The 25575-nt window shown below is 52.4% G+C and overlaps 10 protein-coding genes across 10 annotated transcripts; 3 read left to right on the top strand and 7 right to left on the bottom strand.

Annotated features, from left to right (window-relative positions):
- Positions 1 to 96: 96 nt before the first annotated feature.
- J4E88_009369 (uncharacterized protein) lies at positions 97 to 2157 on the bottom strand (the record flags this gene model as incomplete). Its single annotated transcript, XM_049402972.1, has 1 exon — positions 97 to 2157. The coding sequence occupies one exon, from the start codon at positions 2155 to 2157 to the stop codon at positions 97 to 99; it is 2061 nt and encodes a 686-aa protein (XP_049251460.1).
- Positions 2158 to 5546: 3389 nt separating this feature from the next.
- J4E88_009368 (uncharacterized protein) lies at positions 5547 to 6982 on the bottom strand (the record flags this gene model as incomplete). The annotated part of the gene is made up of 3 exons (XM_049402971.1): positions 5547 to 5575; positions 5627 to 6898; positions 6976 to 6982. The coding sequence occupies 3 exons, from the start codon at positions 6980 to 6982 to the stop codon at positions 5547 to 5549; spliced, it is 1308 nt and encodes a 435-aa protein (XP_049251459.1).
- Positions 6983 to 8442: 1460 nt separating this feature from the next.
- On the bottom strand, positions 8443 to 9570 carry J4E88_009367 (uncharacterized protein; the record flags this gene model as incomplete). Its single annotated transcript, XM_049402970.1, has 3 exons — positions 8443 to 8658; positions 8715 to 8974; positions 9024 to 9570. The coding sequence occupies 3 exons, from the start codon at positions 9568 to 9570 to the stop codon at positions 8443 to 8445; spliced, it is 1023 nt and encodes a 340-aa protein (XP_049251458.1).
- Positions 9571 to 9850: 280 nt separating this feature from the next.
- J4E88_009366 (uncharacterized protein) lies at positions 9851 to 13308 on the top strand (the record flags this gene model as incomplete). The annotated part of the gene is made up of 3 exons (XM_049402969.1): positions 9851 to 9945; positions 10002 to 12957; positions 13009 to 13308. The coding sequence occupies 3 exons, from the start codon at positions 9851 to 9853 to the stop codon at positions 13306 to 13308; spliced, it is 3351 nt and encodes a 1116-aa protein (XP_049251457.1).
- A 410-nt stretch (positions 13309 to 13718) lies between these two features.
- Positions 13719 to 14423, bottom strand: J4E88_009365 (uncharacterized protein; the record flags this gene model as incomplete). Its single annotated transcript, XM_049402968.1, has 1 exon — positions 13719 to 14423. One exon carries the CDS (start codon positions 14421 to 14423, stop codon positions 13719 to 13721), a length of 705 nt encoding a protein of 234 aa, XP_049251456.1.
- Positions 14424 to 14875: 452 nt separating this feature from the next.
- On the bottom strand, positions 14876 to 15587 carry J4E88_009364 (uncharacterized protein; the record flags this gene model as incomplete). The annotated part of the gene is made up of 3 exons (XM_049402967.1): positions 14876 to 15283; positions 15344 to 15440; positions 15499 to 15587. The coding sequence occupies 3 exons, from the start codon at positions 15585 to 15587 to the stop codon at positions 14876 to 14878; spliced, it is 594 nt and encodes a 197-aa protein (XP_049251455.1).
- Positions 15588 to 16153: 566 nt separating this feature from the next.
- TOA2 (Transcription initiation factor IIA small chain (TFIIA 13.5 kDa subunit)) lies at positions 16154 to 16609 on the bottom strand (the record flags this gene model as incomplete). The annotated part of the gene is made up of 3 exons (XM_049402966.1): positions 16154 to 16300; positions 16359 to 16506; positions 16563 to 16609. The coding sequence occupies 3 exons, from the start codon at positions 16607 to 16609 to the stop codon at positions 16154 to 16156; spliced, it is 342 nt and encodes a 113-aa protein (XP_049251454.1).
- Positions 16610 to 16834: 225 nt separating this feature from the next.
- VMA16 (H(+)-transporting V0 sector ATPase subunit c'') lies at positions 16835 to 17634 on the top strand (the record flags this gene model as incomplete). The annotated part of the gene is made up of 5 exons (XM_049402965.1): positions 16835 to 16892; positions 16939 to 16973; positions 17026 to 17117; positions 17169 to 17501; positions 17532 to 17634. The coding sequence occupies 5 exons, from the start codon at positions 16835 to 16837 to the stop codon at positions 17632 to 17634; spliced, it is 621 nt and encodes a 206-aa protein (XP_049251453.1).
- A 375-nt stretch (positions 17635 to 18009) lies between these two features.
- On the top strand, positions 18010 to 20291 carry J4E88_009361 (uncharacterized protein; the record flags this gene model as incomplete). Its single annotated transcript, XM_049402964.1, has 4 exons — positions 18010 to 18250; positions 18514 to 18735; positions 19001 to 19655; positions 19709 to 20291. The coding sequence occupies 4 exons, from the start codon at positions 18010 to 18012 to the stop codon at positions 20289 to 20291; spliced, it is 1701 nt and encodes a 566-aa protein (XP_049251452.1).
- A 2815-nt stretch (positions 20292 to 23106) lies between these two features.
- J4E88_009360 (uncharacterized protein) lies at positions 23107 to 24345 on the bottom strand (the record flags this gene model as incomplete). Its single annotated transcript, XM_049402963.1, has 2 exons — positions 23107 to 24008; positions 24339 to 24345. 2 exons carry the CDS (start codon positions 24343 to 24345, stop codon positions 23107 to 23109), a joined length of 909 nt encoding a protein of 302 aa, XP_049251451.1.
- Between the last annotated feature and the right edge of the window lie 1230 nt (positions 24346 to 25575).

The raw sequence follows: 25575 nt of genomic DNA, 5'->3' as shown, positions 1-25575 counted from the left end.
TCACCAAAGACGTGCGCAGAATCAACAAAATTACGAAGATACTACCTCCTAACTTGAGTGAATGTTTGCATTTGTCTACATGCTTGATCCAAGCAACTACTTATGCATCTGCGCATACTTCTCCATAACGCGCTCAACCACTTTCCTAACCTCAGCAGCATCTAACTTTTCTTTCCGGTCCGGTGTGTATACGCCGTTTACCTCTTGCTCGATGTCTGTAAGCTGCGTGTACACGAACCCACAGCAATGCCCTCCGTCTACAATCCCGTCCATCATCTTTTCGATGCGCTTGAGCAAATCCTTGGGATCAGTAGCAGTGGTGTAACCCCAGTCTCTCTTCCTATTCTCTTCACCCGCAGCCGATCGCGCAATGTTGACGCCACCGAATTCGGTGCAAATGACAGGTGCACCAGGAGTATGTTTCGACCCAGGATCCGACAAGCTTTCGATAGGTGCAAGGAAGGTCGGTCGGTTCGACTGCTTCTTCATGATGCCATCCAGCGTCGAGCAAGTCTTTGTAAGTTCATCCGCGTCTGCGTAGTCATGGAACGTCGTCAGGTCAGTGATGACATGTTCCCAGCCACAGTTGTCATTGATGGGTCTTGTCGAATCCAGCACTTTGGTCGCATAGTACAAGCTCCTGATATGGTCTCTCTGCTGCTTGCTGGTATGCAGATCAGTGTACGCCCACGACTCATTAACTGGCGTCCAAGCTACGACACAGGGGTGGTTTCGATCGCGCAAGACCGCTTCCCGCCACTCTTGATCCATGCGCTCTACATACGCCTCGGAGAATGCGTATGCGTTTGCCATTTCGCCCCAGACTAGCAGTCCGAGGCGGTCCGCCCAGTAGTGGAACAGTGGGTCTTCGACCTTTTGGTGCTTGCGGCATCCGTTGAATCCCATCTTCTTGGTCAACTCAATGTCTAGCTTCAGTGCGTCGGAGGATGGAGGTGTCATGAAGGTCTCGGGCCAGTAGCCTTGGTCGAGGAAGAGCGCTTGGAAGTATGGCCGGTTATTGAGCCGGAAGGTGGAGTTGTCCCAGTGGAGAGAACGCATTCCGGTTGTAGTGTGGACTTGGTCGATGACTTTGTCTTCATTGTCGTAGAGGCGGATAGTCAGATCGTATAGAGTGGGCTCCTCCGGAGACCAGAGGGCTAGGTTGTTGAGCCATGCTGTCGCGTCAGAAAGTGGGGCAGTGGATGTAAGAGGCAGCTGTGAAGTCTGGGAGTCGGAAAGTCGCATGTTGGTGCTCAAGGAAGCAGTGTCTGAGTCTCTTGGAAGAGCAACCTTCTCTGTCTTGCTGACGGGCACACCTGCCAGGCTGGCTTCGAGCTCTACGCTGTATGCATGTCCAGCAGGCCTTCCTATGATTTTGATGCTAGCTTCCAGCTTGCCGCTCTCGATATCATTGCTCTTGAATAGCGTGCCCGCGCTTGCATCTCCAATCGCCACAACAGGCACTGATTCAAGCCACACGCTTTGCCAGATACCGCCACTGGGCGTGTAGAAGATACTCTCTGGCTGAGCCTTCCAGTACTGCTTTCCTCGCGGTTGTATCAGATCGTGTGCAGAATCAAATACGCGGATGGTGAGTCTTTGGGCCTTCTCCTCCGTGAAGGCATCCGTGATATCGATGTCAAAAGGCACATGCCCACCGCGATGGCCACCAAAGAAGCGCCCATTAAGCCAGATCTTGGCTTCGTAGTCGACGGCTCCGAATCTGAGCACCACACGGTTTCCAGCCGCCTTCTCGTCCATAGTTCTCGGGTCTGCAATGACCCTCTCGTACCACAGTACCTCATGCACGCCCTTCTCCTCGATGCCAGAGGCAGGGCATTGAAATACGTACGGAACCTGAATGTTCCTCTTCTCATGTACAGTATGTTCATTCTTGAACGCATTACCTTGTAGCAGCTCTTGGGTTCCGGCGGCTATCTTGGCTGTGATGCTGTGCGCTTCGGTGTTCTCGGCGCTATTGGTGTTGGTGGGGTTCACGGTGATCTTGTCCGGGAGAGAGGTTAAATGCCATCCTTGGGTCAAGCCAACATCGTTGTCGTCAAAGAGGAATGACCATGGGCCGTTGAGGGGTGTCCATGTTAGGTCTTCGCGAAGGAAGTCGGGACGGGGGTAGGAAGGTGGGGCTGTTGGTGGCATGCTGATTTCGTGGAACTTGAGAATATATGGGATGTTATGTTGGGAGAAAGCAAGCTGTTATGAATGGAGACGTGTTATTAAAAGTTAGCATTCACGTGAACTTGATGCAGCGTGGTGGAGGTGTGGAGAGAATACTGGGTCGAGTGAGCACCAACCCGATTGGGACTAGACTGGTATGGGTACATCATCGCTTTGGATCGTTGCCTTTCCTCTTTCCATCTCCTACAGAACGCCGTTCATCAACACAAACACCGCGACAAAACAGGTACATCAACCTAGTCGCGTATCACGTCAATAAAGCCAGTACTACTGGCTGTTCTTCGCTCCATGCTGTGCGCTAGGCTCATTGTATCCTCCAGTCAGAACCTCCATACTCGAGTTGGCGCTTATATTGAGCGCAGTGTTACGGATCTGGTGTGGATGCTCGATGTACACAACAGATCCATCAGGACGAGTGTAATACCCTGACGATACTGACCAAGGGCTCTGAGGCAACACCGTAGTGGGTTCTGAATGCTCGATTAATAAAAGACTCATAGCAATTTGAGGGGAAGACGATAACTTACGAGGCATGCTGCCCAGAAATGCGTTGATATCAGCAGCTGAACTTCCATCGCTTCCACTCGCAGAGACACGTGCGCCGGTAGGCTTTACGGAAGACGAAGTATTAGGAGCCATTGTATGATACGAGATAGTGATGGAAGAGGGTTCGATATCTCTGGAAGGGTGCTCGATTGCTTGTGTTTGCATCGCTCTGGCTTGCGAAGACACGGTCTCTATATATATATTTGACTTTTGGTAACTTCTCTCCCTCACAGTTTGGGGGTCTCTGCCACGAGGTCATTAACTAAAGGGTCTCACTAGAAATAGCATCGTGGCACCTGTTCTAAGGCTCGGACTACGGTATAGTGGGTTTTACTCAGGGTCTCATCTACTCCCTATGCCGTTGAAGCTATGCTTTCAGGAGAATAGAACAAGGCGACAGCAGTATAAAAGTATAACTAATTACATAGCGAGGGTCTCATTGTCTTTGAACTACAGTAAGTGATCTGAACCTGATTGGGCTAAGCTGGCCATACTGAGCCGATGCTGCTGGGCCTCTTTTCACCGCCAAGGAGAAGTCAACTTCTGACTTAGGTATCCCTAGGAGTAAAATCGGGGGTCTCATCTACTGGACTTGGCGGATGACGCTCGCTGCGGTCGAGGCTGTCAACTGCGCACGCACGCACCCCTAACAAGGCTGGAAACCATACTCAACGCTGAAAACTACATCCGTCTCCGTGCATTACATGCTCGACTACGATCGCAGTGGAAGCGTGCGCTGAGACCTTACTCGCAGTCATGGCTGTCACTGTAGACATCGCTCAGGCAGCCAACCGGGCTACAGGTCAAAGATAACGCCCTCGTATTTTTTTTCTCCCAGCGTACGTATGGCCATTAGGGGCGTGCTGATCAGATGTTTAAAAGGGCCTTCAGATATGCACATGGCCGAAGAGTAACTGTCCCCGTCCTCCTAACTCGATGTGCAGGTCAACGAGGTCAGAACACGCGCCTGAGCATGAAGAAGCGGTGTAATTGTGGCGTCTATACTCCGGAGTCTAAGACTGTTACAGTAGATTGGGCTAGGGAAAGGCAATCATACAAGCTCTACGACGGACGTCGGGAGACACCACCTGGGCAGCCACGTTACAGGGAACCGACCGATGTTGAAGCGCCAGAAGCAAAGAGAAGCGACAAGATGATGCTAGCGAGGGGGTCTCATTGAACCCAACGAGATATGATTGGACCGCAGCCAAAGGCTGAAGATGGAGGCGGGGGTCTCAGAATATGGCGTGAGGCTGAGGTGAAGGACTTGGCGATCGGCAGAAGCTGCGCCCGCTGCGCCCGCTGAGCCCGCTGAGACCCCCTTGCATCCTCGACCCCACCTTATGCAGCCCAATCTTTATCTATAAAGGCCTTCGGCAACCCGCATTTTACGACACCAAGACCAAACCGTATTTAGGCTTAAGGCCATCCCTCGTTGGGACTGTATCCAAAGTCGCTGACAGATCTTTGTCTCAACTCCGGTAAGCATCTGTACCTCTTACCCGCGTAGTTTGTGCTTCAACGTGTGACTTACAATTATCAGTATCGAAGGTTTCTCTAAAATCCACGTAGCGCGAGGCTACCGTCTCGCGCTGCCCCAATCCCGACAGACCACTATGATCATCTGAACTACTGTTCCCGGCTCCTCCAACGATTTCCAGACGAACTTCTCTCGGCATATCAATTAGAATCGAGCAATCTAGGCTACGACCATGCTATCGAGCGCTTCAATTCTCCAAATTTTCCGTCTATGAGTGATCGCTCCGCGATGCCATCACCTTGTGTCACTACAACACGACAACCTCTCATGGTAGATCTCGTCAAGAACCGGTCAAATCAGACCACACCGTCTATCAGCGTCTCTCCATCGTCAGCATCTTCTGCCACAGCAAGCGAAAACGGTCGACATGCGGACCAGACGCACAAGAAGCACAAGTGCAATCGCTGCTCAGCTGGTTACGACCATCGGAAGAATCTACGCGAACATATGCAAACGAAGCATCAGCGTATACGATACTTCTGCGACGTGGAAGGCTGCAACAAGAGTGTGGCACAGAAAAAGAACCTTGCACGACACAAGACTGGCAAACATGGGGTTACGATGAAGCTATAGACGCAAAACGGCTACGCACTGTACGAGAGGAGTCATGGAGACTAGGAGAAGAGGTAGCATCCAACGGGCCCTTAACCAACCATTTTCTTTTGTCACGCTCTTATTTGGTGTCCCGTTTGGTGTGAGTGCGGAAGTCGCATCCGCATCTCGTGAGCTGAGGAAGTTCGATGATCTTATTCAATTTCGTAGCCATGTCAGGAACATGATATTATCTATTTCGCGGTTAATCTGGCAATCTAATTATCTCAGCTAGATAAACACTCATTCAAAGCAACGATTATTTAAAGTATATTAAGATGCATGCACATATGATCATCGAATTCCGATACCTCCATGGTTCTAAATGCACGTAAGAGGGAGGACACCAAGAATTACAACTCACATCTAGAGTCTCCAAAGTGTCAGACGGCGTCAATGGAATAGAGTTCTGGAGTAACGAGTACATGACGGATGAGAAGTCATATAGTTCTTATGAATGGAGAGTGCCCTAGTGAATTTCATGACACGGTCGACTGGCACATGTAGTTTACCGACCCACGCGAGATCTTTCTCGCTTCGCGTACATGCGATCAGAGCCTGAAAACGACCAGGCTCCTCAAACCACAACCTCCTTCTTCATTCTCCACATTACATGAACATAGTGTTCATATTTGGTGTATCCGTAGTATAATTCATTCTCCTCCGCCGACTCCTACAAAGCCAGTCCCACAGCCTGGGGGGCTATTCCTCGTTAGCTTCATGCTATTTCCTTGGAGATGGCTGTCAACTTACCAACATAAGAAGGTTCGACAACGTTTTTGCCAGTGACCCTCTTAATATCCTCAAATACGACATCCATAGGAAGAAACATTCCTTGTCCAGTACTCGTCACTCCGAAGAGTAGTCCAAGCTGCGTGCCTGATTCTTCGTGCAGTACTACACTGCCATTGTCACCAAACTCGCAGAAGTCATTCCTCTCGTCATTACTAACCACACCAAAACACGCTCCCACGTTCTTCGCATCCATGCCATAGGCACCCGAAAGCTCCTCGTCTGCATCAGGGTTGACGATGACCATACAAGCGTTAACGATGCCGGCCGTCCAGCCACTCGTGCGCCCGTATTTGGCAACATGCACTTCTTCTTTGTTGACATTGAAGGTTGACCATTTCCTGCACCGCTGCTGTGGGACAAGTTTCGTCTTGGTAGAGTAAACATCAGGCAGACTGTTGGTAACGTCGCGTGTTTTTGTGTCGTCCATACGAACCAACGCCCAGTCAAGTAGAAAAACGATCGTGGGCTGCAACGCCTTCATCTTGTCTTTCCCTGGGCCGGTGTTGGGATCTGATGCGTACTTGTTGGCCTCGATAGTTCGGCGACCTGAGCCTGCGTAGACGTAGCCAATACGTCGGTCGAAGCTTTCGCATTCCTTGTACTCTTCATCCTTCTTTTCGTGCAACATCTTGCATTCCACATCTCCATCAGCAGCGTAAGTACGGTAAAGTGTGATCTGCTCTTGCAGCAATTTGAGGTAGCCGTGATGGTCGAACGTCGCTGGGGATACCATGGGTTGAGGTATGTTGGCCAGGATACTGTTATTAATACCTAGAGCCTTGTTGGTCGTGTTGGAGACGACTGCGCAAGGGTCAGTTTGTATCTTATTAGTTGATAATGAGTTATTACCGTTGTCAAGTCGTGCATCGCGGACGCCGTGCCAGCTCGTTACTCCGCATCGAATGCCGCCGGACAGGGTCACAGATCCACCCAAGGTACTGCAACCTGTTTCATCACCCGATATTCCAAGAGAGGATCCCATATCGGCTTTTTTGACGTAGGATGAGCCGTTGACGTTGTCGGTCAAGCTATTTCGCCTCTTCGCCCCCAGCATCGTCATCCCACACAATATTTCGATGCCAAAACTTGGAGCTCTCTTGGCAATCTCAGCCATCATCGAAGGTACCACGATATCGAACCATTTTGGATTGCGCGCAGTTGGTGTAGTGATGACAATTGTTGGTGGACACTCCTTGCGATCGTCGATCAATCCTCGGCGAAGAATCTCCACTGAAAGCCATTCATGCTTGCTTAGCAAAGACATGACATCTGAAGATATGGCTTCCCATTGCTGGCGTATTTTGTACTCGTCATGGCGGATGGGGAAAGACATCATGCCGGAGGGGTGTCTTGCTCGGTAGTCGATGCACTCAATTTGGACATCCTCCGTCCAGGAATTATCGCGGAAGCTAGCTCTAATCCTGATGATAGCATCTTCAATCTCATGACGAGCGTGCTTTAGCATGTCGACCCGTATAAAGAGCGTCAAATGCGCAATGTTGTCGTTCTCCTCAGTAGCATCCCGAGGGATTCGAAACGCGAAGTAGAACGCGGTAGTCCCCCTGAGCAAGCCATGTGCTATGAGAATATCCTGAACATCATGCAGTATCTGATATGAGCCTGGTATCATCCATCTCGCATCTATGTCGGTGTCCATCGGCAGAGGTGCAAGTGTCGGCCAGCCCATACGATATGGGACGTGTCCGGGGTCCATCTCTTTGCGAATCTCTTCGTCGGTACGAGATGTATAGCGCCTGCGTTGAGACATGGTGGGAAGTAGTCGATGAGTTAATCTAGTTCTTAGGAGATGGTCGCGGCCTAGGTATGCAGTAAACTGCTTTTGCCTCGTACGAAGAAGAAGTTCGATAGGCTGGCTGGAGTCTACGTTGATATTTAACTGTTGGTTTACAAGATCTCAAAGGCGATGTAGCTACCTAGGCTTTCTGTGAAGATGTTTTCTGTGGGACGTTAATGTTCAATGTTCGCCAAATGGTGTACTGGGCGCGGTGGTAGAAGCTGTGAAAAACAGAGTATTGGCCCGAGGAAGAAAAATTTGGCCCAAGCCAGTGTGTACCATGGTCACACAACCTGCGATGTCGTATTGATCATTCACATATTTTGAACTCGAATAAAGTACTGGACCGAGGATTCGGCGCGAGCCATTACATCATGAACCGACTGTGGTACGTGTCAACCTCATAGAGACCTGTCACCCTTCACGGATATCTGGTCAGAGACCAACAACGACAAGGCTCCCAGGCTTCCCACATGGTATCGAGACTGCTACCTTCCCTTCCCGCATCGCGTCTTTATTCTCGATATGTCGGTCATCCACTCATCAGTTTCCTGGCCCATATCCACAAGATAGCGGATAGCTACTTCCAAATCTAGCCTCGAATCGAAGGTCCCGGCCGTATCGTAGGTATCCGGCATAGTACCAATCGACCGCACCAGGACCACGCAGGCGTTTTACACCTCTGTGCCTGCCGCGATAATTCCCCGGTCCCATCGGCTCGTAGCCCAAGTCTACATCAAACTAAGAGAGAGAAAATTAGCATGTGTCACTAAATAGTTCTAGCCTCGTGAGGAGACGAGAAACATGTCGATATTCGCAGGCCTGCAGCATCATTGTGTAGTAACAGCTCAGTAATATTTTGGGGGTATCTAGTAGGTAAATGGGAAGATAGATGTTCAATGGCCAAGTCGGATAATAATTGTGGTGCGAGAAGCTCTTTCGCGCAACAGCCAGTGTTATACGCGCGAAATCCACTTGCTCAACTCACTGATGGCTCGTCAGCCTGGTCGTCGGAGTCGTCGGATATCTCGATGAGGTCTTCGGCGTCGCGCCTAGGCCTCTTCTTGCTAGGTTTGCCGCCTGAGCCGACGGCGTCGAGGAACTCGTTGTTGTCGATCTTGGACTGAAGTTTGGGCGCGGATGCAACGTCTGCGAGGAAGAGGCGGTCGTTGTACGCATCGAAGGCTCGCTCGTCCTACAGCATGATTAGCTCGTCACCAGCGAGATGGAGTGCAAGACGGAAGGACGTACGTTCTCGTCGTAGTAGTCGAGTCTCAGCCACTGCTCTTGGTTGGTCGACTTCATGAAGGCCTGCGTCAGCTCTGCGGCAGTGTCACCACCCGTCTTCTTGACTTGGGCGAGGAAGGCCTTTGGTTCAGCGACCTTGGCGCCTTCCTGTGACTCCTTCTCGCGGCGGCGCTGGACAGCTTCTAGCTGGGCAGAGGCGTCGATCTGGTGGAACTGTGTGCGGAGCTGGACAAGACCGTTGCAGCGTGTGAGGTGGAGTTCGTCTGCGCCGAGTCAGTCTTGAAGCGAGGGTTGTGGTCGTGCGCTACTTACTGTCGCGGAAGGTGCCGAGCATGTAGCTGGTGCCCTTGCCGTCGTCGGGCATGATCTGGCCACCGAACGTCTGGGTGTTGAGGACGTGGCCCTTCTCGTTGGCGTCCTCGAAGTGGGTGACGTACTCCTCAAAGTTGTCGTCGTCCTCGGTCGCAATGGGCGCTGCGGGGGCTCCTCCCTCGCCGGCGGCGCCAGGACGGTTGGTACTGCGCGGCATAGTGCGCTCAAAGCCGGACGCAATACCGAAGGCCTTCTGGCCAAAGCCCTTGGTCTTGCGCATGGCCTCGCCCCAGCGCACACCGGCGACGCGGTTGTAGTTGCGGTGGATGTTGACGGGCACGTCGACCTCAATGAAGCCCGACTCTTTCTTGAGGCGCAGCTGCGAGGGCTGGCTCTCGGTGGCCTTGGTGAAGGGCTGGTCGGGCGGGCGGTTCAGGTACTGCAGCACGTACAGCTGCTGCTCGGCCATCTCGGGGGTGATGTAGACGTCGTACTCGGCCACGACGGGGTCCTCGTCTTCGATATCCATGGCCGCTGAGTTGGCCATTGTGTTAGCGGAGTCTGGTTCGGTGTTGTGGAGAGCGAGGGCTGGACGTACAGGCCATTTTAAGTGGGCGCGTCGGGGCTGCAAGCAAAAAGAGTCGCGGTCACCCAAAGGTCCAAAAGTCCAAAAGTTCCAAAAGTCACGGCCGCCCCGCAACGCGAAGTCGCGTGGAGCCGCGGCCCGTGCAGCTCAATGACGGAATGCATCCGATGTCCCCAGCCCGGCAACCACGATAGTTCTGTTCTGTACTTTGAGCTATCCACAAGCTCTAACAGATATCGCCATGGCTTACATTGCACCTATCCACCGGCCAAGCAGCGTCCGGCATGCGCTCAAGCTCAACTTCCTCGCCCCGGAGGAGGATTGCCTCGTAGTCGCGTAAGCAGCCCGCGGGTACATGCATCACTATCTATACAATGCTAACACGATCGCAGCAAATCCAACAGACTCGAATTCTATACGCAGACGTCCGATGGATTGGCCCTCCAACATTCCAAAGCCATCTATGGCAAGGTCACTATGCTCCAGAAGCTCCGCCCAGCCCTATCACCGACCGACCACCTCTTCGTCGGAACCGATCGATACATGTACTTCACCCTGTCATGGAATCCCGAGAAGAAACAGCTACAAACGGAGAAATCATTCGCGAGCGTGGCCGACAATGCTGCAAGAGAGTCGCAAACGGGCGAGAGATGTCACATCGATCCAACGGGGCGATTCATGACTGTCGAAGTCTACGAGGGCATCGTGACCGTCATACCGCTAGTCCAAAGGGGAAAGAAGAGGAAGCAAGAGGCTGATATCGCCCACTTGGGAGACCCTCAACCAGTCAGACTACCCGAGATGTTCGTCCGCTCGTCTGCCTTCTTGCGTCCACGGTCTTTCGACGACAAGCCCAAGATGGCGCTACTATACGAAGACACACACTCCCAAGTCAAGCTGAAGTTACGGGAACTCACCTACGCCGGCGAAGAGGTGGACCTACAAGAAGGCGAGACCTGCAAGACCGAACTGGAGCTTGGCTCGAGCCACCTGATACCCGTCGAGGAGCCTTCCCACGGTCTGGTAGTTATTGGCGAAACATCCATCGGATACTACGACGACGAAAGTGGGGAAATCCAAACCGAGCCACTGGACGAGGCGACCATCTTTGTGGCTTGGGAACGCATTGACGCTCAGCGATTCGTGCTCGCCGATGACTACGGTCGCCTATACATGTTCATGTTGGTCTTGAGCAGCCAAGGCAAGGTCCAATCATGGAAGCTTGACGTAATCGGGGAGACATCTCGCGCATCCACGCTGGTATATCTCGATGCCGGGTATGTCTTTGTGGGATCGCATCAGGGCGACTCGCAAGTCATCAAGATTGCGGAAAAGTCGATGGAGGTCGTCCAGACATTCTCCAACATCGCGCCTATACTTGACTTCACAATCATGGATATGGGCAACAGATCTGGTGAAGGGCAAAGCAATGAATACTCTTCTGGTCAGGCGCGCATAGTAACCGGTAGTGGCGCATATCAAGACGGAAGTCTTCGGAGCGTTAGAAGCGGAGTTGGACTAGAGGATCTTGGTGTGTTGGGCGAAATGGAACAGATCTCTGATCTCTTCAGTCTGAAATCCGCCGCCTCTGCCCAGTATGAAGACACTTTACTAGTCAGCTTTGTCAACGAGTCGCGCATCTTCCGATTCGATCCACAAGGCGAGGTAGAAGAGGTGGACGAGTTTGCTTCACTCGCTTTGGATGAAACAACACTGACCGCTGCGAATATCTCGCAAGGGCGCGTCATACAGGTCACCAACGATAGAGCCCGAATCTGCGACCTGGACGGCGGTATGATAACGTCAGAATGGATGCCAATGGGTGGTCAGGCTATTACCGCGGCTTCCATCAACGACAGTCATGTTCTTGTGTCCCTGGGAGGCGTCACAATCGTTTCTCTGAGCATGGCGGACGGTCTACAGGTTGTCAAAGAGAAGAGGTTTGGTTCAGAAAGCCAAGTCGCCTGCATTGCCCTTCCGTCAGTCTCAAGCTCGATATGCTTTATTGGCTTTTGGAGCAACTCCCAACTCGCCATATGCTCTCTCGACACCCTGGAAGCGGTCAAGACAGTCCAGATCTCCGAAGACTCCGTTCCCCGCTCATTGCTACTGACTCAAATATTCCCGGAACAACCGCCATCCCTCTTTGCCGCATTAGCAGATGGCAATGTTGTCACATACGCCTATGATCCCTCAACACATGAGTTGTCCGGAAGGAAAAGTATCGTTCTAGGAACGCGCGAAGCCAGTTTCCGTGCCTTGCCTCGCGGCAACGGCCTGTTCAATGTCTTTGCAACATGCGAACACCCATCCTTGATCTACTCGTCAGAAGGCCGTCTTGTGTACTCCGCTGTCACAGCAGAGAAAGCGACGACAGTCTGTCCTTTCGACTCAGAAGCATACCCCGGATCTGTAGCCATCGCAACCTCAGAAGACCTCCGCATCGCTCTAGTAGACACCGAGCGAACAACGCATGTACAGACACTAAAGGTCGATGAGACCGTACGCCGAATAGCATACTCACCTAGTCTAAAAGCTTTCGGTCTCGGCACTATCAAGAGGATACTCAAACATGGCGAAGAGATCATGCTAAGTCATTTCAAGCTTGTGGACGAAATCCAGTTCAAGGAGCTCGACACTTATGCGCTCAACGAAGAAGAACTGATCGAATGCGTCATGCGTTGCGAACTACCAGATGGGTCAGGCGGGGTTGCAGAGCGCTTTGTCATCGGCACTGCATACCTTGACGATCAGAATGCGACTGCAGAACGTGGCCGCATAATCATCCTAGAGGTGACGCCTGAGCGCGTACTCAAGCTCGTCACCGAGATCGCTGTAAAGGGCGGTTGCAGGTGTCTAGCCATTTGCGAAGGCAAGATTGTTGCAGCGCTCATCAAGACTATCGTGGTATACGATGTCGAATTTAAAACGCAGAGCTCTCCTGGCTTGGTCAAGCTAGCCTCGTTCAGATGCTCGACTGCACCAATCGATGTTACAGTTAATGGTACCATGATCGCCATCGCTGATCTGATGAAGTCACTCGCCGTTGTCGAATATACAAAGGGTGAGGCGGGTCTACCAGACAAGCTTGTAGAGGTCGCGCGCCATTACCAGACTACTTGGGCTACAGCAGTGGCCGAGGTAGACACGAACACTTACCTCGAAAGCGACGCGGAAGGAAACCTGATGGTCTTGTATCGCGACCCGAACGGCGTCACAGACGATGACAAGAGGCGGTTGAACGTTAGCTCTGAAATGCTACTAGGAGAGATGGTGAACAGGATACGTCGTATTGACGTCTTAACAACTTCGGACGCTGCAGTCATTCCCAAAGCGTTTGTTGGCACTGTAAGTCTACCCCGTTACATTTATCCCATGCACATACTAATCTCCATGCAGGTCGAGGGATCAATCTACCTCTTCGGTCTCATCTCACCCGACTACCAAAACCTCCTCATGACGCTCCAGTCCAATCTCGGTGCCCTCGTCGCCGCACCTGGAGACATGGACTTTGCCAAGTTCCGCGCGTTCAAGAACACCGTTAGAGAAGAAGAGGAACCCATGCGTTTCGTTGACGGAGAACTGGTGGAGCGCTTTTTGGATGTAAGCGAGGAAGTACAAAGGAAGGCCATTGAGGGATTGGGTGTGGAGCTCGAGGAAGTCAAGGGATTGATTGAGGGGCTGAGACGATTGCATTAATACAGGGGGATGTACATAGCTAAGCTAGTAACATGAATCGAAAGTACTCAACGCACAAATACAAGAAAGGCAGAAATTAAGCCATGTGAAAAGAAATCAATCGCAGCCTCGGTCCACCTCTTTTTAGTTATTACAAGTACTAGAAAGGAATGAAAGTACCAAGTCCAGAACGCCTTCGATATCGTGTCGCCGTGACAAACTCCGTGTTGAGCCGCTGTACATGCTCCAATTCCATTATCGCGCCTGAACTCCATCGCTGTTTAGATAAACGTACAATTCGGCGTACACGCAGTCATCTCTATTACTGCTTTTGAACCGCCTGAACGCCGGAATGCCTGAACGCCTGTCATTTTTACAACTGACACAATCGTGCCTTGCACGTAAACTCGCTGTAAGAATCTCAAGGCTCTTCAGTCTTGTTCACGGGGCGGGTTTCGTCGATAGGTTCCACTGGCCTCGCCCCCAGGCTTCTGCTGTTGCTCGTGGTCTTGCTCGTGGTCTTGCTCGTGGTCTTGCTCGTGGTCTTGCTCGTGGTCTTGCTCGTGGTCTTGCTCGTGATCCTGGTTCTGGCCCTGTTCCCGCGCCCGATGATTATACTTTCTGCGGTTATTCTTCCTAGGCTTCCTCCTGAACGGGGTGTTGGGGCCGACACCATTTCCAGTCTGATGATGCTCCCCGTGATGGTTCTGGTATGGCATCCTACCGGTCCGTACGCTGTTGACCTCGCGGTGCTGGTTTGTGAACGGCTCGGGCGTGCCTTCGGTGTATCCAATGTAGGAGGTGTGCTCATGGACCCACATAGGACGTTGGGTTTGTTCGTAGTAAGGGGGTGGGGTGGCGTTGAAGTCAAACGGGTTGTGGACTTGGTTGTAGTAGTGGGTGTAGCCATCATATAGGGGGTATGGCTGATACCCGTAGAACCCAGGGCTGCAGAACGGCAGTCCCTGAGGATGTTGCGGCAGCTGGTACTGGGGCTGAGCGCTGAAGCCTTGCTGGGGCGGCGTCGCAGGGGAAGAGACGCGCTCGCTCGAGGCAGGGCTGGGATGCGCAAGCTGGCCGGGAACAAATTCAGCGGCCGTAGGCCTCAGAAGGACGGGAACTGGGCTGTCCGACATTTTTGCGAGAAAGGTCGGTGTAAAAAGAGTGTGAGTTGGGGCTGCTAGGGAGTGTTAAGTTGAGGGAAGAAAGGTGCGCCGGGTTTTATATAGGGAGAGTGGGCAGCAAGCGAACCAGAAAGTGAAATACTCTGTGGCCCACCGATTGCGCACTCCAGGTGGGAAGTGAAAAGTGAAAAGGTGTGCCTCCCGGCGCGAGATAATGTACTGTGCCGGCTCAAGCGGCGATGGACCAAGATTGTGCTGCGTTTGTTCGTGAAAGCACTGGACCCTGTTAGCAAGCTAATTGTACCCTTGCTGGGCGGCCTGTTGAGGGATTTTCAGCGATGTGTCGGTGACGGAAAAATGAGGTGTAGGAGCTCATGCGCATACGCGGTACCGCGGTATTGGTTGTCGTCACCCAGTAGGAGGGACCCGGATTGTACAGTCGCAGCAATGGATTGGTGTCCTGTCTATTTCAATACGCCGTCTTCGTCACTGCTGTCTCCTCCTGTGTTCTTCACGCTGTTGAGTTCGACTGTGTCATCGCCTTCGTCTTCGTCGTCTCTAAAGCCGTCCGCATTCGCGTCGCCATCGCGGTCGAGAAGTGGGGCCTCTCCCGTGGTAGCTACCACACTCTTCTTCTCCGTCTCCTCCCTCATTCCGATGATCACACTGCCAGCTACCAGCATGGCTGCCCCAAGCCACCATAACCCCGGTAGGTTCTCGCTGAAGATAATGAAGCTAAGGACGGCGGTGACGATGAAATTCGCAGACGTGTTTATGATGCTGACGCGTACGGTCGAGGAAGCGAGGGTAAGGGCACGCGTGAAGAGCCCCCACATGATCGCGTTGAAGACGAGGTTCATACCGAAGAAGAGCTGCGCGTTGCGTTAGTTGTGTGCGGGTAATAGAAGGCATGACAGGTTGGGAGGACGCACCCCTCGTATCGCATATTCAACAATCTTGTTTGACGCACTCAGCCCGAATGCCAGGGCTATGGAGCTCGACCAGGAGGCAGTGAGCTCTGTGGTTGTGCTACATCATCGTCAGTATGCAGCGTGGGCTAGGGCGACGCGGCGGTATCTGTAATTACAGCTTTGCGAAGACGCCATTGAAAGCTGCACATGCGCCACTGGAGATGGCAAGCATCAGCCACGCTGACTTCGTTTGCGGGAGAGACATGATCGCGGCCGAACTGGGGTGCTGCGGGGAATGAGGTCGATGTTCACGGATGCAAGTTGATGATCTGCAAGGTACGACCGGGTGCACTTCCGCGCTTAGTCAATATGGGGTAGAAGTACATGCAGGTCGCATCTTGACGCAATATATGAGGCAGGTGCTCTGTAGTGCGCATGCTACTGGGAGTCATAGTCTACTGCCCAGCTCTTCCATCGGCTACCAGTCAAGGTGAGTTCACTATAATTGCACTCCCACTCGAAGTCAATCACCTGAGTGTAGCAGAAAGAGTACGATAGCCCAGATATGCAAAAGATCATAATTGTTCCAATTTATCAGCGTCAAATCAACGCGAATGACGCATTCAGTCCCAAACTCCTATTCATGCCAGAGGTATCGTGAAAGCCTTCCAAGGCTATTTTAGCCGTAACGCCGAAAGCATATGATGACACAGGTCTCTAGAGAGACAGCTGCTCCAGCCGGTAGATCGCATCTTGCGCAAACGCATTTGTTTGAACGCGATTGTCTCCTTCTTGCCGTTTTGCAGTGCACCTAACCATCCCTTGAGTCGCCTAGGCCTCGCCAGGACGCTTCGCATTACAGGAGACGATCTTGACGCGGTCGGCATGGACTTGATGGGTGTTGTCCAGCTTGAAGTTGATATCCTTGATAATAAAGGTCCATACGTCGTCGCAGAAGCGGTAGGTATCGAGATGTCCCTGCGGAGTTTCAAGTCAGCACACGATGCTTCCCACTGATCGCCCGTGCGCAACTGACCTTGAATGTCAAGCGCGACTTGACCTTCTCTGAGAGCACATCGGCGACGGCCTTGTCAAAGTTGAGGAGGATCTTCATGGCGAGCTGGGGTTCTATCCGGCGCTCGGTGATGAGGTTGTCCAGGGTGTCAGTGAGAGAGCCGCCCAGGCTGTCCTCTGTTAGCCAGCGCTCCTTGCTATGCTCCCCCAGAGTGGCATGTAGTACCTGCTTCGGCGGTAGAGCTCGTAGTACTTGGTGTTGTCGGTGGCCATGGTGCTGATAGTTGCGACGAGCTGGTGGTTTGGTCTCGGTGACGCCTGAGCGGGAAGAGTGATGGGGGCGGCGCGCCGAGGTGGTGGTTACTAAGCCGTTCGATGCTAGCGCGACGCGGCTTGTTCCGCATGCATCATCGCCAGCTTCGCGGCGAGTCCATCACGACGAAGCTCCAGCCGCCTCTTTCACAATCCATCTCCGCCTCCACGACCAGCAAACCCAACATGTCTCTTACTTATGGAACGGGCGGTGCGACCGCCGCCCTCGGTGTGGTGGGCCTGTGTATGTACCGCGCGCAGGGGCGTAGGCGATAGCTAACGACCTCCAGACATGCTCTTCAACAACGAAGGCGAAGCTTTCAACGTACGCACGCGTTCCCGCCAACCTGATACGGACATCGCTGACTAAATACCAGGTCGGAGCTTTCCTCGAAAGCATATCGCCATACACATTTGCTAGTGTAGGAATTGCGCTATGCATTGGTCTCTCCGTCGTAGGCTCGGCATGGTACGTCTGACTGTCAGGCACACACACGCATCGAATCTGACAATCGCAAAGGGGCATCTGGACAACCGGTGTGTCCATCGTCGGTGGAGGTGTTAAGGCGCCACGGATACGAACCAAGAACTTGATCTCCATCATCTTCTGCGAAGTCGTCGCTATTTACGGTGTCATCATGGCCATCATCTTCTCCTCCAAGATGAACCAGCTCTCGGACCCTGAGCTGTTGTACTCTGGATCCAACTACTTCACTGGATACGCGCTGTTTTGGGCTGGAATAACCGTGGGCATGTGCAACCTGATCTGCGGTGTCTGCGTGGGCATCAACGGAAGTAGCGCGGCCCTGGCCGATGCTGCGGACCCTGCAATGCAAGTAGCTGTATATCCTGGGTCTCTATTTCGATGCTAACTTTGTTATAGGTTCGTCAAGATCCTCACCATCGAGATTTTCGCTGCCATTCTCGGACTGTTCGGTCTCATCATTGGACTGCTCATGCAGAGCAATGCCAAGGACTTCCAGTGAGCGAAAAGCTCTCGCTATTTCGCCAAGGGGCACAATTATACGATCTATATCGAACCTCGATCCCGCCCAGAAGGACGCCAAGGAGGAGTGTTTTCGAGTGCCAGCTTGTGGAGCTGGTCAAGAGGTTACTGAAGGTCATTTGTAGAGGTTGTACAGTGTACATAGGAAGGGGCGCTTGTATAATGCATGTAATATGAGCGAGCATCGGCGTTAAATACCATTTATCGATTACTGTTTCCAATGTTGTTGGATGTTTCTCTTGAGTGAACTGGTGAATCTGATCGACTCGGCGTGTGAGCAGTGGCCCGTGCACGATGTCCACAGGGTGGGATGTCCGGTCTACTCCGCTTCGACTCAACATCGACAACATTAAACATGGCCACCGCAGACTCAAAGTTGAAGGCAGCGATCTTGGTAGTATCTGAGACTGCTTCCGAAGACCCATCAACCGATAAATGCATACCAGTCCTCAAGAAGGTCTTCGGAGATCTCGGAAATGACCAATGGGACGTTAACGAGACCGATATAGTACCCGACAACGCTCTCGCGATCCAGAAGACTATCAAAGGTTGGACTGACAGGCCGGAGCCAATCAATCTGATTGTCACTAGCGGAGGTACTGGTTTCGCGACTAAGGATGTCACACCTGAGGTGCGCGCTCTTATTCTCAAAATGGCCCAAGACGCGCAGCTAATAGAAACAAGGCAGTTACGCCGCTGATTGATAGACATGCTCCTGGTCTTATGTAGGCGATTTCTCTCGATACCGTATGCGAAGGCTCACATACAACCAGACATGGCATGCTCACAACTTCCTACGCCGTAACGCCGTGTAAGTCTTTGAACACCAAGCTGGTCGTCCAGGCTAACGTTTGATTAGTTGCTCTTATGGCGAGACCTGTTGCTGGAGTTAGAAGAAAGACTTTGATATTGACTCTGCCTGGATCACCGAAAGGTGCCAAAGAGAACCTAGAGGCAGTTCTGAAGTTACTACCACATGCGTGTATTCAAGCTGCCGGTGCAGAGTCGAGACCGCTGCACGTCGGTGGTGTAGAGAAGCTCGAAAAAGATGCGGGTGTTTCTTCGGGTGGCGCTACTGCAGGTACGTGATGTGTCATTCACCCCAGAAACACTGCAACTTACAATGACAGGAGCTGGAAGTGGGCATCACCACCATCACCATCATGGACATTCACATGGTCACGGCGGCCACGTAGGACCCAAAGCTCACACGAATCCAGAAGAGCGTCCCCAGTCTAATGATCCTTCCGCGGGACCAACTCGCAGATATCGATCATCGCCCTACCCTATGTTGGCTGTTGAAGACGCGCTCAAGCTAATCTCGGAGCAAACCCCAGCTGCTACAGTACAGAAAGTGCCAGTAGACATGAGACTTAGTGGCTCAGTCCTTGCCGAGGATGTGAAAGCCACTGAGTCTGTTCCGGCCTTCAGAGCCAGCATCGTCGATGGATATGCGGTCAAGATTCCAGCGACTGGCAAGTTCGAAAAAGGAACTTACCCTGTTTCAATCATATCTCATGCACAGCCTGGCGAGGTCAAGGAGTTGAAAGAAGGGGAGATTGCCAGGATTACGACTGGCGCCCCGCTTCCACCCGGTGCTGACGCTGTGGTCATGGTTGAGGATACAGTATTGAAGAGCTTGACCGATGATGGCAAAGAAGAGAAAGAGATCGAGATACTGACGGATGAGATCAAGCCGAACGAAAACGTACGAGAGGTTGGCAGCGATGTCAAAGAGGGCGAGATCATCCTGAAGAAGGGCGAAGGTGTTACAGTCGTGGGTGGCGAGTTTGGCCTCCTTGCGTCTGTGGGTACGACAGAGGTGTCGATCTACAAGAAGCCTGTCGTTGGTGTCCTAAGTACAGGAGACGAGATCATCCCACACAACAGAGAGGGCCCGCTGCGACTCGGAGAAGTGCGCGATACAAACCGTCCCACTCTCATCACTGCCGCACGAAGCCATAGGTTCGAAGTCATCGACCTGGGTATCGTCTCAGACAAGTAAGTAGAGTTGGAAAAGAATATCCGATTCATCTGTCGCTGACCAAATCCAGACCCGGCACTCTTGAGCAGAGTCTCCGAGACGCGATGCGCAAGTGCGACGTTATCATCACCTCTGGTGGCGTCTCGATGGGCGAACTCGACTTACTCAAACCAACCATCGAGCGCTCTCTCGGCGGCACGATCCACTTCGGCCGTGTCAACATGAAGCCAGGTAAACCCACCACGTTCGCCACTGTGCCCGTCAAGGACAATGAGGGAAACCCTGTCACCAAGTCGATTTTCTCGCTTCCTGGCAATCCAGCTTCAGCCGTGGTGTGTTTCCATCTCTTCGTTCTACCTGCATTGCACCAGCAAGCTGGAATTAAGCCACTCGGGCTACCAAGAATCAGGGTTATACTGGATGAGGATGTGAGGATGGACAAGGGTCGTCCAGAGTATCACCGTGCGCTCGTCGTGACGAAAGAAGATGGGTTGCTATACGCCAGCTCAACAGGCGGGCAGAGGAGTAGCCGCATTGGCAGCTTCAGAGGTGCGAATGCGCTGCTTTGTATGCCACAAGGCGAAGGTAGCCTGAAGAAGGGAGAGAAGGTCGAGGCACTGCTCATGGGGAAGTTGGGTGAAGTTGAGCGATGATAGACATGTTTGTCGCAATATTATAGGATGAAAATGCACGTGCATTATATCTATTACATCTCAGAATGTGTTCCACATCAACCATCTAAGTGTTGTTCCCTTCCCAACCGTCGTCACTACATAACCGAATATCTAAGCCGAGACAAAGGAAAGAGAGTCCTGAAGGGTATTCGCAACTGCCGAAATGAACAAAGGAAATTGGGCTAAAACCCAAGGATCGGTACCAGGCGTGAGCTCAACATTACCCTGTCCCATCATCACCGTGCCTGCCTGTACCCGCAAAAACACCGACGCTAAAGTGGAAAGACGATACGAAAGACTTTTTTTTTGAGTTTGAGTGTGTGTGTGACTCCTCATGCGGGACCGTGGCTGGACTTGGGCTTCAAGTCTTCCATCATGACACTGCCTCTGCAGGATCCGGCGCTCGACGCCAGTGCCTTGCGGTACGCGTTGGTTTGCGAAAACTGCTCCTCGTAGTGCTCCTTTAGCTTGCGCTGTCTCTTCTCCCTCTTGTACATCCAGAATATAGTGGAAGCCAGGCCTGCGATGATCATGGTGAAGACAGCTGTGAGAACACCGCCGACTATTGCCGTTTCCTTCTTTTCTTTTGAGCAAGTATTGGGAGGTGGGGCAGTGGTTGCGGCAGCCGGGCTCGGGGTTTGGAGTTGGAGGGTTGCGCTGAAGGTGGTTGTGATATGGGGTGCGGCCTGGTTGTTGCAGCAGCTCTTCGTGTCGTCGGCGCCGCGGCAGCAGTATGTTCCCGAGTCGCATGTTTGTAGTTGCCATGCTTTTACTGGCTTGAGACCAAGGAAGTCGTTGGAAACTGAAGTGAGTTAGTTGAGGAACATAAGATGAGTCAAATGTTTAAAAACTTACCACCAGGGCACAAGTCTTGTTGGCATGCTGCATCTTTTCCTTCCTTGTCTGTACATCCTCGCGAGAAGATCATACCGATCGACTCGTTTGTTGTTCCCATACACAGCCCATTACTCATGCAGATGTCGGTGGACGCGCAGCATCCGCTGTGATTGGCGCTAGGGTTGCATGGCGTGTATGTTTTGTCGAGTGCTGTACCGTCAACGGCATAACATTGCTGACTCGTAGCAACTGCGATCAAGGTCGCGAAGACCGTAAGGAGGGACCGACTCGACACCATATTAGACAAAAGACAGTATAAAACAAGTAAAGGAGTGACTGGTTGCAAAAGCAATTGATCGCGATGAACTGAAGATATGTGATGAGCGAACTGGATGTGTGGAGAACCTAAGGATGTTTTAGAGCATTAATGTATCCCATCTGCTGTCGACAGGACATGCAGGTCCATATTTAGTCTCTAGCCCTACATTCGCAATGTTATGCGGCGAAGCCCTGTACAACCTTCTTCAGCTGGCAAAGCCGCTGGTTACAGGGTAGACCCCGCCGACATCTGAAACTGGACAATCAAACCTGGTCTTCGAAAGACCCATGGACCCGTATACGGAGGCATGGGTGACGCAGCTAACAAGCAGTTCGAGGCAAGTGTAACAGCCTCGACGTTGGAAGCAGTGGTACAAAGACGACAAAGTCTATTTCGTCAAGGCCCGACGGCGCTTCCTCCTTCACTTGCTTCAAGGGATGCGCGCTTTCAGACCCACGTACGCGAAGATGGCGCTTGCTGATGCGCGCCTCGCATTTGCTTTGTCACTTGACAACGGGTCGTTCAGTAATGCTTTTGCTTGCGTTTAGCCGCATGAGGTAGGTAGTGAAAGAGGACGGGAGGCTCGTAGCAAATGAAGAGTCGAGGCGATGATGCGCCAGGTGTGGTGGAAGGTTTGAGATGCGAGGCGGAGTAGGCCACGGCTAGCATCTGATTGGTCAAGTGCCGCTTAGTCCAGCACCACAGACCCCTTTTCGGCACGTACCTGCATTTCCACCATCGAACTCTCTTTGCCATCGCTGCGACATATCACCGTTGACAACGGCGCCGCGAGCGCCCCGAGCTGTCAATCGCGGGGATGTGGTAGCAAGCATCAATCGTTCCTTCGGTCGGTCAATAGGTCAGATGTTATCAGTTTCGCCGATCAGGAAACAACCCATCACATCGGTGGCGTCTATCTTCATCGTTCCAAGGTCCTTCTCGATGGAGATTACTCAGCGCAATGACCTCTTCGACCGTTGCCTGTTATGACTGTTGGAGGATCGCCCACGATCTCGAGCTCGCCTGTACCCGGTGCGTGCAGATCTGGGCACCCTGGCCTGCGGCACCATCCAGAGTTTTTACCTGTTGGCGGCGCCGGCAGGGCCTCCGCGTGATGACGAACTACGGCTGTAAATTAAAACACACAGTCTTCAGGTGCCTCATCTCTCAGAATTCCACCGCCCAGTGTACTTGCCTACTGCCCAATCTGGCGCTCACGTCATCTTGCGACCAGCCTTCCGGACCCTTTTGAGGTTGGATCGGGCAGGGTGACATTAGCAACAACGTCTATTCAAGCACGGTCGACGGATCGGGGATGCAATGTGGGGTGTTCGGAGTATTCGGAGGCTGCAATGAAGATCTATGGACGACGATGGACCGACCCGATCACGTCCTCTATCACGGTCCATGTCACGATCGCAAGACGCTTCATTCAGCCCTGTAGACGTTCAGCCACCGCAGGCTTACTAGCACGGCTGTCGCGCGCGGACACCGGAAGGCTGCCAGCGAACACTCGCGGAGTCTCTAAGCAATGGTACATTTCCCATGAACTTTACAGTCTTTCCGGTCCGTCTTCAGGCATCTTCGTAGCCCAAGCCAGCAGCCCCAGCTATCAGACCGCGAAATGACAACCCTGACTTAGCCATCCAGCTCTTTGAGCAAGTCCTCTATCCTCCTTATCTGATTGCGCGGACCCCCATCAACCACCACCCATTCCAATAAACTTTCTTTGGCCATCTTTGCCCAACGTCTGGCATCTGCCATCATTCCATGGCCTGCGTACACGTACGCCAGTCTCTCATAGTCCTGGGCGAGCAGAGTATCCAAACCCTCTCGTTGACTAATCTCCATCACTTCTTTCTCCCAAGCAACAATTTGTTGGGCATCGTAGGTCTCCGCCGTCAAGTTCTCCAGCATCTTCCGGAGTTGGGCGAACCTCGCACGGCGCTGGTCACTACCAGCCACGTCGTATTGCGAAGCAGTGCAAAGAGAGCAAGTGCACTTGAAGTTCCAGCCTTCCTGATAGAGTGCTTGTCTGTCGGCGTGCTTCAAGTCGATTTTGCCATAGGAGACACCGATCTCTTCCCCAGCGGCGATGTCCCGTTGAGCTTTGATCTCCATCGACAGTGTCTTCGGAACAAAGCGCGCGTGCGCATTAGGTTGGCACGCGTGATTAATCCGGGCAACGGAAGGGAAGAGACACATGTAAGCGTCGTCTACTTCGCCATCAGCGAGCTGGCATGCGAAAGCATTCGTCTTCATGATGTCTTCAACTTTGCTGCCACCCAGACTCTGATCCAATGCGAGCACCGAGTTCCGATCTGCCTGAGGTAATCGATCAAGTGCGGCACTGAAGAGTGTTTGGCCTTGCGCACGCGTAACTTGCGTAGGAAAATGCGAGCTCGCGATGATACGTGCAGTATCGAGTAATATCGTTTCTCCTTTCTCCAAAGCCTTTGTGGTGATTAGGCCTTTGCCCTTGCCCGGGAAGGCCCGAACTTCGAGACCATCATCCAAGCCCTGGTGTTCCCCGTTCAGAGCTAGGAAGGCCGCAGATATCGCATTTGCAGCTACAGGTCTTGCGATAATGCTCAAAGCATGTCCGCCTCTTGTTTCGAAAGTCGTGTAGGTGCAATATTTCTTCTGCTTCCCTTGAGCACAGGCTGGATCGTGCGACCACGGTAAGTGCTGAAGGGGCGTCTCTTTCGGCAATGGTTCTGAATTGCCGGTGGTGAATGGACAATGTGGTAATTGGAGTGGCAGTTGAGCTTGGACCGCGAATTGATGCGGCGCGTTTGGGCATTGCGGTGACGCATAGGCGTACAACCCAAATGCGCATGTCGCGAACGACAAGATCAGAATCCGCATACAACTCATGATGGTAATTGAATGTCTACGGAACGCATCACGGAAAGCGGTTGAGATGTCTACTTCTCTCCTCGCGTCTGTAACACTTCTGAAACAGGAATCGCTGGGCAGCTGCGTCTTGCGCACAACATATTCTGCGATACCTCAAAGCCCAACATTTCGACTTCATCACGACATACTTCTGTCAAATTTCTCGTCATCTCGTGCCTAAACACTTCGTGGGATGGTGGTGAGCAAGTCGAAGCGGACCCATGACTCGACTGCGCCTACCAATCCATTTGAGGACGCGCCAGCAACGCCACCTATCTTGACAGGGCCACGATCAGCACCGTGCCATTCGAAACATCACCACACCACCACATATCGTTCTTTTGATCGTCAGGGCGAACAGCTCAGTGCACGCTATGCGGCTGAAGCCGAGAAGGCCACGATGGGGCCCAGCCTGCTGATTAACTCATTTCCACACCAGCGCATCCTCGTCATACTTTGACGTGGTAGCACACGGCTGTCAGGCTGTTTCATATCGCGGATCGTGCCACAGGTTGCCGGATGCCGTGCCACCAGTTGTCGCACAGTACGAACTCTACGAGATTGATTAAATCACAATAAGAGTACGAGGGCTTTTTGAGGTAGTGACAGGTGACACCCAGACATCGACGAGGATGGGCCTGGTTACTTAAAGGGGCATATTCATGTGTTCGACCTGGTACTGGGATAGACCTTCATCACGGTGAACACGTAGAGGGACTCACTCGCCCTTCTGCCTGAAGGAGAGAAAGTTTAGTGCAAAGTTTGACAGAAGTCAACCACACGTTGGGCTTCAACTGCCGACCATGCAGGTTCGGAACGGAGTCATCACGACATGATCAGTCAATGGTGCTATCAAACACTGCGTGAGCATGCGTGAGGCCACGAGCAGTAGGTGACACGCAACGTATTTTGGGTAATGAGCAGCAATGGAGGAACCCTACTCTTCCTATTCAAGACGAAACAAAGCGTGGTCTACTCCTACCGAGGTAAGTTTTCGCCAAATCACCATCTTTACCCTTGTAACACATCGTCCCAACTTGGTGACACAGATCTTCACATGGGGTGACTACACAAGTATGTCGCATTTTGAGTGTCGCGTTCAGTCGCCGAGTCCTGCGATTACTGCACCAGGAGACTCTGAAACCTAAATCTCGCAGCCGCGTAACCTCAGTGCGGTTCGCTGACAATGTAAGACAAGATAACCAAAAA

This window comes from Alternaria novae-zelandiae (assembly GCF_023758075.1).
Source record: "Alternaria novae-zelandiae strain BMP 2774 chromosome Unknown scaffold_23, whole genome shotgun sequence".
NCBI classification, from domain to species: Eukaryota; Fungi; Ascomycota; class Dothideomycetes; order Pleosporales; family Pleosporaceae; genus Alternaria; species Alternaria novae-zelandiae.
Note: the sequence above shows the minus strand (reverse complement) of the source record. Positions and strands in the feature narration are given on the sequence as shown.